This window comes from Panthera leo, chromosome F2 (genome assembly GCF_018350215.1).
Source record: "Panthera leo isolate Ple1 chromosome F2, P.leo_Ple1_pat1.1, whole genome shotgun sequence".
NCBI lineage: Eukaryota > Metazoa > Chordata > Mammalia > Carnivora > Felidae > Panthera > Panthera leo.
In genome coordinates this window covers 6,557,052-6,570,429 of record NC_056695.1, presented here as the reverse complement: position 1 = coordinate 6,570,429, position 13,378 = coordinate 6,557,052, and the positions used below count along the sequence as shown (strand labels likewise).

Here is a 13,378-nt window from a genome sequence, read left to right as displayed (position 1 = left end):
TTGTTAAAGCAGCAATAGAAAAATAATACATTATATCCTGTTACTATGTGTTTATTCACAGTGCTTTAAAACTTGGCCGAAATTTAACATTTTTAGTAAAATGTCTTGGTTATACATCCCTCTGAGTGCTAATTACATATAACTGACTCTTTGCAGTACTGAGTAGTATTACTCATTATCTTAAGACAAACAGGGTAGTTGAGGCCCGGACTGGGGCAATCTTGCTCAAGTCAGGATTGTCAAATTTGCATTTTCAGTAAACACAAAGTTTTTAGTATAATTGCAAATACTACGTGAAATATTATTTGCTCAATCTGCAACCCGAGGGCAACGTAACTTTTGTGACCCACGTCTCAGCATCAGTTTCATATTTACAATCCGAATAAGAATGCCTGCTTCATGGAGCTGTTAAATCCACGTGGAAGTCCATCTATTTAAAAGCATTAAAGGAAATATTTCAAAAGAACGGCGGTTAAGATTAAGTTTCGGCCTGATTCTCTGCCTTGGGCTGGGGGCCTCGACCGCCCCCAAACGGGGCTCGGGGTTTCCGGGCGGTGGTCCCCACGTGCCCACCTGCTCCCCTCCCTCTGGAGGGGCCAGCCTGGGCACAAGCTCTGCGTCCCTCCGGGGCCTGTGTCGCCGGTCGCGCGGACTCCGCCAGCCCACCTTGAGCGAGGCCCCCCCGCTAAGCGCAGTGCGGCTCCCTGAGCTGTTTTGGATCCTCCGGGCTTCCGGCTTCCGCCTTCCGGGCTGTCACGTGCCTCCGCTCACGTGACCGGCCCTGCTGTCATTCCGCTGCCGCTCCGGCTTCTTTCCACCTGGGCCGCCCTCAACGTCTGCTGGGTGCGGGGACGTCTGCCCTTGCCGGGGCCGCTCCGGCTGGAAACCCCGCTCGGCTCCGACTCGGCTGGCGCCCCCAGCCGGGCGGCGCCCCCGACGGCCCACACCGCCGCGTCCTCCTCCCTGCCGCCTTCGCGTGCGTTGTCGGGTCCCCTGGATTCGCGAAGTAAGCCCGCAGTCGCGCCGTTTCGTCTCCCGCCCCGGCCGGAGGGAGGCGACCCCCTGCGCTTTCCCCAGCTTCTCTGGCGCCTGCTGCTTTCTCGCCGCGCAGGCCCGTCCGGCCCTCTTGCGGCCCCGGGCTTCCAGGTTTCTGTCCTTCCAGGCCTCAGCTAGGTTTACGGAACTGGAGCTTCTAACCCGCGGGGGCAGGAATGGGGGGGGGGGGGGGAGGACAGGTATACTGTATACTTTCCCCAGGATTGGGCCTCGGCCTCGGCCTGCTGCAGGTTCGAGTTGTTCGGGGACCCAGAGGGCCATCCGGAAGCACCTTCACCTACCCCGGGGGAGGCCGCTGCGCCTGAGTCCGCTCGGTGTTCAGGGTTCCAGCCTGACCCGGCCAGAGCCAGTTTTCCCTCCGTCCTACCTGTGTGTATTGCTTGGGTTGTTTAGGCAGCAAACCCTCAGATGTAGAGATTAAGTTCCAAACTGACTAAGGTTATTGGGATTGCAGAATAGAATTTTGGGTATGGTTTTAGCTTCTTTGTGGCCGTGGCAGCGAACGTCTGTTTTGTGAACCAAAACCTGTATATTTCGTATCGAGAGAAAATCAGGCCTGAGCATTTACGCGTAAATTTGGAAGGGAGAATTACGTGAAAGCTCATTATTGTAGGTGGTTGTCACCAGACCAGAATCCCATTGTTGCTTGTACCTAAATTGTAATTGGTATTTGTTCCAAAACTTCCTCCCCAAATTGATTTTGAAAATACTCTGAACTTTGGTTGAAGAAAGAAAATTACATTCCCACCTTAGGGTTTTTATTTTTATTTTTTTATTAAATTTTTTTTTTAAGTTTATTTATTTTTGAGACAGAGAGAGACAGAGCATGAACAGGGGAGGGGCAGAGAGAGAGGGAGACACAGAATCGGAAGCAGGCTCCAGGCTCTGAGCCATCAGCCCAGAGCCTGACGCGGGGCTCGAACTCACGGACCGCGAGATCGTGACCTGAGCCGAAGTCGGATGCTTAACCGACTGAGCCACCCAGGCGCCCCCCACTTTAGGGTTTTTAATTTGAATGAGTAATTTTACAAGGCACTTGTAGCAGTTTTTTTTTTTTTTTTAAAATAATGATGCTTCAAAATGATGGTTAGTAAATGTAAAAATAAATGGTCTTCTCTCTACCGTACAGGTTCTTATTTTTTTCCGTGTCAGGAGAAACTTGTTCCCAGTCGTATACATTTAATCTGTATTCCTATTTTATTGAAGCCAGACTTCTGATGTTACTTTGAAGAACTTAAAAAGAGTTACTTTGAAAAACCTTGCCGCAAGATTAGTGCCAGTAATTAAAAAACTTTTCCTGGAAAAGTAAAAATCTTTAGAGAACACTTTTATGGAGCAGGGCGTAATTGGACAAGTTTTGAAATCTAATGATTTTCATACTTAGGACATCTAATATATTTAATGTTTGAGTTGAATGGGGAGAATAAGGCGATAACGATGATGTTAATAACAATAATAATGATAGCAGTAGTTGTTAAAAAATGGTAACACCTCGTATTCTCATGTTACTTTGCCTCAAAATTGCAGATCTGCTGAAAAAACATCCAAGATCATAACATTTAGATGACCAAAATGGATATCCGAGGTGCCGTAGATGCTGCCGTTCCGACGAACATTATTGCTGCCAAGGCCGCGGAGGTTCGGGCAAACAAAGTGAACTGGCAGTCCTATCTTCAGTAAGTACGGATTGGCTGTGAATCAGGGATAATCATGTGCTTTTGCATCGGACTTTTTCGTGATCATGCCTCAATGAGAGACATGATGGAAAAATACCACCAGACATGGAAGGAAACACTTCCTCCTTAGAAGTCTTACCTGCCGTAGGGAGACAGGATAGTGTGGTGGAAGGAGCTAGAGGCTCTAGCAGGGGAGCAGAGCCCCTCAGAGCCGTTTTGATCTTCCGTGTCTGGAAAGTTGTACCTTTTGAATGAGCGGGAGAGGTGGGAGGCGTGTTCATGGGATTTGGAGGGGGGAAGGGGATAGCGGGCAAAGCCTGCCAGACTGGCACGTTGTGCCTGGGTGATCAACGTGGGGAAGCCGGTGTTGCAGCGTGGCTCATACAACTAGTAAAGGGTGTAGATGTTTGAATTCCAAGACCTGGGTTTGAAGTCTGCTGCTTCTACTAGTTTGGTAATCTTAGGGGAATCGTTTAACTTCTTTGCGGTTCATTGAAGTAAAATGAAATGGGGAATACGGATCTCGCAGAGTTGTTGCTGAAATAGCATATTTAAAGGATTCGCACAGTTGAATATATGCAATAGTGTGTTGAATGCACTCTCCATAAATTTTAGTTCTTTTCCCTTCTTTCTTTTTTTAAAAATTTAATTAAAAAAATTGTTTTTAATTTACATCCAAATTAGCATCCAAATATAGTGCCACAATGATTTCAGGAGTAGATTCCTTAATGCCCCTTACCCATTTAGCCCATCCCCCCTCCCTCCACCCCTCCAGTACCCTCTGTTTTCCATGTTTAAGAGTCTCTTATGTTTTGTCCCCCTCCCTGTTTTTATATTATTTTTGCTTCCCTTCCCTTGTGTTCATCTGTTCTGTGTGTTAAAGTCCTCATATGAGCGAAGTCATGTGATATTTGTCTTTCTCTGACTAATTTCGCTTAGCATAATACCCTCTAGTTCTATCCACTTCCCTTCTTTCTTATACGTATTAAGATTTAGCATGCTGGTGTCCCGTATTTATCTGTAAAGTAAGGGTTCGTTTTTTCTTGACCATGTTTTATCGTATTGACTTCATATCTGTTTTGGTATATTTATAACAGTGATTTATTAAGGAAATTCAGTTCAGATTTTCAGATACGTTTTGAAAAACAAATCGAGGAATCTTTAGTTTTATATTTAGGAGTCTGCTGTAAGAGGGACATACGGCATACAACGATGATGCACTTATTTCGGTTAATTTAGTCACTCATTAAACATTTATTGTCCACCTTTCAAGTTTGAGGCCTATTTCGAGGCTTTGAGGCTTCAAAAAGATAAACTTATAGTCTGGTAGGGAAGTCAGTTATAGAAACAGATCATTTGGTATGTTAACTGAGAGAGTAGAAAGGTGCACCGGGAATGATGGGTGCACAGAAAAAGGACAGCTAATCCTCCCTCCAGGAAGTTTTTCTGCAGGGAATGTTCAAACATAGGGAATTAAAAGCAGCGTGCTGGGTGGGGAATAATACACGTTTTGGAGGCAGGCAGTGGGGTGGGCTGAGGCCGGAGAGGCAGCCGGGAGCCAATTGTGGAGGCTCCCCAAGGAGCACAGTTTTAAAATCCCTGTTGTAGAAATTGGGGATGACCGATGTTTGTAAGTGGGAGTTGGATGTCAGGTTGCCTTTTGATTGGATTGTTCTACTGAAAAAACGTAGAGGGTGGATTTGTGGAAACAAACCTAGAGCTATGATGAGGCTGTAGCCGTATCCAGGCTGTTGGGATGGATAGGATTGGATAGATTTGAGAAAGTCTTTGCGATCGATTTAATCTATGAGGGTGAAAAAGAATCTAGGATGATTCTGGATTCCCACTTTAAGGGACTAGATTATTGTGGGGCAGGAGGAGGAGGGACTTTCTGATATTCTCTCTGTTCATCTATATCTTTATAATTTAAATTTAAATCCTGTGTGAAATTAGGATTTTGAGCTCTGTTTCCTAGTTTTAGTCCAGAGTGTGTTTGGACTAGAGAACAAGGGGTTTCATGTTTATAAAGCTTGTCCCTGTTTATAACCTAAATAGAATGGTATTATTATTAATCAGAAAGCACTGGCTGACTGGCAGAGGTTCCCTAGCATTGGTATCTGGAACATTTTTAGTTCCAGGGGGATATTTAATTGCTTTCTCTCTGTTCCTCCTTTTCAAAGGCCTCTGTACTACTAAGTTGTAGTCTCTCTCATTCTTTTTTCTGTCCTGTATTCTGCTGTCCGTCTCGTGTGTTTCTTTTATAAAACCCTTTTACTTTGTACGTCTGTGCACAAAGGTTCACCAAGTGTTAACTGTGTGCCTGCTGTTGAGCCCCACCGCCCTGAGACGTACACTTCCGTCTGCAAGTTCCTCCCTAGATCACGTGGCTCATTAACTCCCTTCAAGTGGGTGTCTGCCCGGGTGGCCTCAGAAAGGACTTCACTGTAATCTACCCAAAAGCTATCCTTTCCTCTGTTGTCACTTTCTAGCTCCTTACCCAGCTAAAGTTTTTTTCATAGCATTTAGTGTCCTGGCATTGTGTGCGTGTGTATGTGTGTGTGTGTGTGTGTGTTAAAAAATTACTTATTTTTGTGTTTGTGTGTTTTTTGTTTTCCCCACTGCAGTCCAGGCTCAAAGAGGGATGTTTAATTCACTGCTGTGTCACCTGTTCTCACAGGTGCCTGACACACAGTAGGCTGCCTGTTGATCTTGGCTGGTTACATCATGAGTGAGCAGAGTAAATATTGGGCAGTGGTGGAGACAAGTGTTTGGGAAAGGAGTACCTTACTTGGCTAAGTCACATACTGTGTCATGTTACTTTCATGGCAGCACTGTGACCTAAGGTTTTCTATCCCTGTCTTACGGAAGAGTAGATAGCTATTCAGATAGGTTAAATAACATGTACATACTGATGTAGGTTTTAACTAGTTGATTAAAATGATTTTTCTTTCTTTCTTATTTTTTGTTTTTGTTTTTGTTTTTTTTTTAGAGAAAGAGAGTGTGAGCAGGGGAGAGGGGCATAGGGAGAGAGAGAGAGAGAGAGAGAGAGAGAGAGAGAGAATCTTAAGCAGACTCCACTCTCAGCAAGGAGCCCAGTGCAGGGCTCCATCCCACGACCCTGAGATCTTGACCTGAGATGAAATCAAGAGTTGGGTGCTCAACTGACTGAGCCACCCAGGTGCCCCTAAAATGATTTTTCTTGAATGCCTCTACCTTGGTGCCAGGTAGAACTGCCATTCAAATTTGCAGTGACTGATTTGAAAGGAGTAATGTGGTCAGATGTGTGCTTGAGAAAGCTGGCTGGCACTAGTAAGAGAGGTGTGGAGGAGGGGTGGATTGGAAGCAGGGAAACCTTTGGTGGGTTGTTACCTTAAGGCTGAGCTATTCCAGAGGCAGAGAAGTTGAGAGGAGAGCGGTATTAGGACTGGTGCCTGAGTGGTTGTGGGTCATTAGAAAAGAGACCCCCGTTCCTAACTTGCTAGGTTATGGGACTGTCAAAAGAAGATTCAGAGACAAAAGAATTTAAGCAAGAAAAGAAAAAGGTTACTTACAAAAAAAGAAAGAAATTCAGACCTCGGAAGAAGTGGCTTACTGCAGAAAACCTTATTTAAGTGGCAAAGAAAGCTGTGAAATGATAAGGTCACCAAAGGTAACCTTCATTGTACAGTTTTGTCATGGTAGAACACCACAACTTTTTCTCATGATTATCCTATATACAAAGGTTATAATACGCTTTAATTCATTAGCATGGCAAAATCTGGGGGTGAAACTGTTTTAGCTGGGAAGTTCAGGCTTATGAAAAAGACCGTATGTATTTTGGGGCCAGAACTGGACCTTGTTATCTTGGTCTACCCCAGGGTACAGAGTGCCTTTTTTCCTGCCTGGTGTATGAAGTGCTTAGCCACAGGGGAAACAGAGCAAAGTGTCTTTTTTTTTTTTTTTTTTTTTTTTTTTTAAATTTCATCATCCCATTAGCCAGGCTGGGATGGAATGTGGGTAGGGATATATGTTAGTGACCTCTGCTGTGCCCCTCAGGGTCTAGGGTGCTTGTGTGCTTGCTCTGTGGGAGGAGAGGTCCCCATGTGTAAGTGGGGACCGTGGGAGGTCGGCCTGGGCCGCAGCTCAGACTGGCGCAGCTCAGACTGGGCCTGAACTCAGCGGCACGGAGGGTAGCGGGGAGCACTCAGGGAGGGTTCAGGGAGCGCAAATGAAGACAGCCCCCCACAGGGCCTGAAGCACAGGGTAGGAGACAAGGAATCTGTGAAGAGCACTAATGAGAAGTGGCCTGAGAAGGGCAAGAAGAATCTGGAAGCTCAGGACGAGAGGGTCAAGAAATGGCCACATTGCCACCTGCCTCAGAGATCTGGAAAGATAAGGACTGGAAATTCCCCTTTGGGTTGGTAAGGAAGGGATTGTTGGAAAAATCCAGCAGGTGAGAATAGTTCACACACACACACACACACACACACACACACAGAGCACGTGTGAAAACAAAGTTACAGTGCTTGCAGCTGAAGAACTGAGGGGCAGTAGATTCCAAAGTCCAGAGGCAAGTGAAAAGTATATAAAATAGTGTTTAGTAATAGTATATATAAAACCCAGAAAGGGATAAAGTAAAACGCTGAGATTTTGAATACTCAAAAGTCGAGATCTTCTTTGGAGGAGGGTCGGGTTGTGGGGAGGGGTGTCAGGAAGTATGAAAGTTCAGCTCCCTTGTCTCGGGGAGGGCCCGGCTCTGAGGACCTCACCTTCCCAGACTCCCCTGTGTGCTCAGAAACCCGTTCTCTTCAGGACTTTGCCTGAGTCTGGGCTGGGCTCCTAACCTTTCGAATCCTGTGGCCCCCCCCCCCCCCCCGCCCCATCCCTGGTCTCCCCTGGGAGCGCCGCCTCCATTAATCTCCTGCACCCCAATCTCCGTGTCGAGCCCTGCCACCAGGAAGCTGGCCCAAGACTTCTGAAAAAGGACTCCCATTTCTGTAACTGTGCGTATGGTGAAACCTGCCTCAAATTCAGTGTTCCTTGGTTGGCCTTTTGTGGAACAGTAGCCTCTCAACATCCCCCCGGGGGCAGGGGGTGGGGAAGGGCGGTTTTTTAAACCACTCAGTTGAAAGACATCTATTGATGCTATTTGAACGGCAAAGCGTATTACATTTTTTTAATTTTAAATTTGCATTTCTGTCGCGCTTACGTACGTCAGGTGGTGCTTCTCGCTTTCATAACCGCTCAGTGGATTCGGGCAGGTACCATTACAATGGCCATTTTATCGGTGTGGCGAACATTGGTCAGAGGGATGGCGACCTGCCGAAGTTTCACAAGTGCAGTTGGAACTCTTCCTCAGACTGGCACAAATTCCACACTTTCCCCACCAGACTGATGGTCCGACAAGGTCGGCGTGTGTCCCGAAGTGCCCCGTGTCACACTAACAAGGATGTTTGCTGACGGATCTTTTCACAAGGAAGGGTCAGACGGCGGTTTGCTGTGGCACGTTTGTGTCGTTGACGAGTGTGTCTGTGGCGAGGCTGGGTTGGAAGGGAAGGTGACGATGGCTCCGCGGTGATGATACTGAGTGTATCTCAGTGTGACTCTCTTGATTGGAATCTCACCGAAGGAAAGAAGTTGGGAGAGAAAAGGAAGATTCCAAGGACTGAGCTTGGAGAGAAGTCTTGCGCTGCGAGGAGCCACTGAGGAAGGAACCCCTGAAAGAAGTGGGAGGAAAACCGGGTAGTGTGGGGTGATTGCTGTTAGGACAGCGTGTCAGGAGGGAGAGGTTAGTTTTTGAGAGGGGGGAGGAGCTCGTTTTTCCGAGTCTGGAGGGAACATGAGGAAAGGCCGGAGGCAGTGATCGTAGAAGTTCGTGTAAAGTGGCTTCGGTCCTGATGGAGTGGACAGCCGAGTGAATTGTGTGGCTGGGAGGGGGGTGGGGTGAGACTTCGGACGGCCAGGCGCCGCTCTAACCACCTTATGTGGGTTATTTAATTTCATCCTCAGATCAACCCCTACTGGCAATGTGGACGTTGTTTCCATTTCGCAAGTGAATTCACTCAGGTCCAGAGAGGTTGCGTGTTCCATACCTGGTGGAGCTAAGCTTGCACCCGGGTCTGTGTGATGCGGGGGCCTGTGCGCCCACCCCGGTGGTTAACCACCGAGGAGAGAGGAGAAAGATGGGGAATTCCTGTGTCCCTTCGTCGCAGTGGCAGCTCAACTCTTATTGAAAAAAACCAACTTCCTCTTACTTCCTAGGGGGCAGATGATTTCTGCTGAAGACTGTGAATTCATTCAAAGGTTTGAGATGAAAAGAAGTCTTGAAGAGAAGCAAGAGGTGCTCCAAACTGAAGGCAGTCAGGTGACGGATATGAACATATTACGAACACCTTCCTGTGTCACTGAAAATTCGAGAACAAAATTTTAATGACTTGGTGATATTTCCTTGTAGGTGTGCGTCATGATTTATCTAAAAATCCTTTTTTATCGGAAGACGTTTAAATACTTTCCAAATCCTCTTTTTTGGAAGACATTTAAATACTTTCCAGTTTTGTTTGTTCATTTTGGGAAAATGTTATGTCGGGTGTGTTTATTCAGTTTATTCCTCCACCCTTTTTTACATGTTTTTCATGGCACTTTCCTTATGGTTCCACACATAGGGTTTTTCTTCTTAATTTTTCTTTAAATTTAGTTAACATACAGTGCAATATTGGCTTCAGGAGTAGAATTCAGTGATTCATCACTTACATACAACACCCAGTGCTCATCCCAACGAGTGCCCTTTTTAATACCCATCACCCGGGGCGCCTGGGTGGCTCCTTTGGTTAAGCGTCCGACTTCAGCTCAGGTCATGATCTCATGATCCGTGAGTTCGAGCCCCGCATCGGGCTCTGTGCTGACAGCTCAGAGCCTGGAGCCCGCTTCGGATTCCGTGTCTCCCTCTCTCTCTGACCCTCCCCCATTCATGCTCTCTCTCTGTCTCAAAAATAAATAAACATTAAAAAAAAAATTTTAATACCCATCTGGCCCATTTCCTACCCACCTCCCACCGTTAACCCTCAAGTCTCTATTGTTAACAGTCTCTTGTGGTTTGTTTTCCGCCCTCTTCTCTTTTTTTCCCTTTTTCCCATGTGTTCATTAATTTCACATATGACTGAAATCCTATGGTATTTGTCTTTCTTTGATTGACTTATTTCATTCAGCATAATACATTCTAGGTCCATCCATATCATTGCAAATGGCAAGATTTCCTTCTTTTTTGATGGCTGAGTAATATTCCATTGTGTATATATATCACATCTTCCTTATCCATTCATCAGTGGATGGACATTAGGGCCGTCTCCATAATTTGGCTGTTGTCAGTAGTGCTGCTGTAAACATTAGGGTTCATGTACCCCTTTGAATCTGTGTTTCGTATCCTTTGGGTAAATACCTAATAGTGCAATTGTTGGATCATAGGGTAATTCTATTTTTAGTTTCTTTTTCTTTTAAAAAAAATTTTTTTTTAATGTTTATTTATTTTTGAGACAGAGAGAGACAGAGCATGAACGGGGGAGGGTCAGAGAGAGGGAGACACAGAATCTGAAACAGGCTCCAGGCTCCGAGCTGTCAGCACAGAGCCCGACGCGGGGCTCAAACTCACAGATTGCGAGATCATGACCTGAGCCGAAGTCGGCCGCTTAACCGACTGAGCCACCCAGGTGCCCCTCTTTTTCTTTTTTTTAAAGTTTATTGTGAGAGAGAGAGAGAGCGCGCGCGCGCGCGCACACACACACACACACACACACACACACACACACACTGCGCGTGTGAGTGGGGGAGGGGCAGAGAGAGAGAATCCCAAGCAGGCTCTGTGCCCTGAGGTGGTGTCTCATTGTGTTTTGATTTGTATTTCCCTGATGATGAGTGATGTGGAGCATCTTTTCATGTGTCTGTTGGCCACCTGGCTGTCTTTGGAAAAGTGTTCACGTCTTCTGCCCATTTCTTGACTGGGTTGTTTGTTTTTTGGGTGTTGAGTTTGATAAGTGGATAGATACTGGATACTAACCCTTTATCTGATATGTCATTTGCAAATGTCTTCTCCCATTCTGTCAGTTGCCTTTTAGTTTTGCTGATTGTTTCCTTTGCTGTGCAGCGTTTTTTATCTTGATGAAGTCTTAACAGTTCGTGTTTGCTTTTGTTTTCCTTGCCTTTGGTGATGTGTCTAGTAAGAAGTTGCTGTGGCTGAGGTCAAAGAGGTTGCTGCCTGTTTTCTAGGATTTTGATGGTTTCCTGTCTCACATTTAGGTCTTGCATCCATTCTGAATTTCTTTTTCTGTATGGTATAAGCAAATGGTCCAGGTTCATTCTCCATGATGCTGGCCAGTTTGCCCAACACCATTTGTTGAAGAGACTGTCTTCTTTCCATTGGATATTCTTTTTCTCATTTTGTCAAAGATGAATTGACCGCATAGTTGTGGGTCCATTCCTGGGTTTTCTATTCTGTTCTGTTGATCTGCGTGTCTGTTTTTGTGCCGGTACCATACTGTCCTGGTGACAACAGCTATCTAATGTAGCTTGAAATCCAGAATTGTGATGCCTCCAGTTTTGTTTTTCTTCTTCAGGATTGCTTTGGCTACTCGGGGTCTTTTGTAGTTCCATACAAATTTTATGATTGATTGTTCTAGCTCTGCGAAGAATGCCGGTCATATTTTAATAGGGATTACATTTAAATGTGTAAATTGCTTTGGGTAGGATAGACATTTTAACAATATTTGTTTTTCCAATCCATGAGCATATGGAATGCTTCTCCATGTCTTTGTGTCCTTTTCAATATCTTTCAGAAGTCTTCTATAGTTTTCAGAGTATGGATTTTTCACCCCTTTAGTTAGGTTTATTCCTACATATCTTATTATTTTTGGTGCAGTTGTAAATGGGATCATCAGGGATATTGGCCTATAATTCTCCTTTTTAGTGCGGTCTTTGTCTGGTTTTGGAATCAAGGTAATGCTGGCTTCATAGAATGGGTTTGAAGTTTTCCTTCTATTTGTTTTTTGGAGTGGTTTGAGAAAAATAAGTATTAACTCTCCTTTAAATGTCTGATTGAATTCCCCTGGAAAGCCATCTGGCCCAGGCAGGAATCTTGCTTGTTGGGAGATTTTTAGTTACTGATTCAATTTCTTGCTGGTTATGGGTCTGTTCAAACTTTCTATTTCTTTCTGTTTCAGTTTTGGTAGTTTGTGAGTTTCTAGGAATTTGTCCATTTCTTCCAGATTGCCTAGTTTGTTGGCACATAATTTTTCATAGTATTGTCTTAGAATTGTTTGTATTTCTGTGGTGGTGTTTGTGATGTCTCCTCTTTGATCTCATGATTTTATCCATTTGGGGTCTTTTTTTCTTGATAAGTCTGGCTAGGGGTTTATCAATTTTGTTTATTCTTTCAAGGAACTAGCTCTTAGTTTCCTTGATCTTTTGTACTGGTTTTATTTTTGTTTCTATATCATTTGTTTCTACTCTGATCCTTATAAATTACCCTTCTTCTGCTGGTTTTAAGCTTTATTTGCTGTTCCTTTTCTGGCTCCTTTAGGTGTAAGGTTAGGTTGTGTATTCTGCTTCCTGAGATAGGCCTGAATTGCAGTATACTTTCCTCTGAGGACCGCCTTTGCTGCATTCCAAAGGGTTTGGAGTGTTGTTTTCATTTCCATTGGCTTCCATGTATATTTTAATTTCTTCGTTAATTTGCTGGTTAACCCATTCATTTTTTAGTAGGATGTCTTTAACCTCCATCTATTTGAGGGCTTTCCAAATTTTTTCTTGTGGTTGATTTCAAGTTACATAGTGTTGTGGTCTGAAAATATGGATGGTATGAGCTCAATCTTTTTGTGCTGCTGAGGGCTGATTTGTGACCCAGTATGTGATCTATTCTCAAGAATGTTCCAGGAGTGCCTGGGTGGCTCAGTTGGTTAAGTGTATGACTTCAGCTTGGGTCATGATCTCATGGTTCATGAGTTTGAGCCCTGCATCAGGCTCTGTGATGACAGCTCAGAGCCTGGAGCCTGCTTCAGATTCTGTGTTTCCCTCTGTCTTTGTTTCTCCCTCGCTCATGCTCTGTCTCCCTCTCAAAGATAAATAAATATTTTTTTAAAATTAAAAAAAAAAAAAAAGAATGTTCCGTATGTACTTGGGAAGAATGTGTATTCTGTTGCTATAGGATGAAATGTTTTGAATATACCTGTTAAGTCCATCCGGTCCAGTGTGTCATTCAAAGCCATTGTTTCCTTGTCGGTTTTTCTGCTTAGATGATCTGCCCATTGCTGCAAGCAGGGTGTTAAAGTCCCCTAGTATTATTGTATTATTAATAATGAGTTTGTTTATGTTTGTGATTAATTGATTTGTATATTTGGGTGCTCTCAAGTTGGGGGGCAAAAAATATTTACAATTGTTTGATCTTCTTGATGGATAGACCCCTTAATTATGATATAACGCCCTTCTTCATCTCTTGTTCCAGTCTTTATTTTGAAGTTTAGTTTGTCTGATACAAGTATGGCTAATCCGGCTTTCCTTTGATGTCCATTAGCATGATGGATGGTTCTCTGTCCCTTTACTTTCAATCTGTAGGAGTCTTTAGGTCTAAAATGAGTGTCTTGTAGGCAGCATATAGAGGGTTTTTTTTTTTTTGTTTTTTT

At 44.5% G+C, this 13,378-nt stretch overlaps 1 protein-coding gene across 3 annotated transcripts in view; it reads left to right on the top strand.

The window, feature by feature from the left end:
* The first annotated feature begins 762 nt into the window (after positions 1 to 762).
* Positions 763 to 13,378, top strand: part of ATP6V1H (ATPase H+ transporting V1 subunit H) — a 110,467-nt gene continuing 97,851 nt past the window's right edge. Inside the window, exons 1-3 of one of the 3 annotated variants that reach the window (XM_042924203.1) lie at positions 763 to 1,006; positions 2,584 to 2,732; positions 8,973 to 9,075. In XM_042924203.1, coding sequence (XP_042780137.1) covers positions 2,620 to 2,732; positions 8,973 to 9,075 — 216 coding nt within the window. In that variant the 5' untranslated portion in view covers positions 763 to 1,006; positions 2,584 to 2,619. The remainder of the gene's footprint in view (positions 1,007 to 2,583; positions 2,733 to 8,972; positions 9,076 to 13,378) is intronic. The other 2 variants (XM_042924202.1, XM_042924201.1) reach the window with 2 other exon arrangements.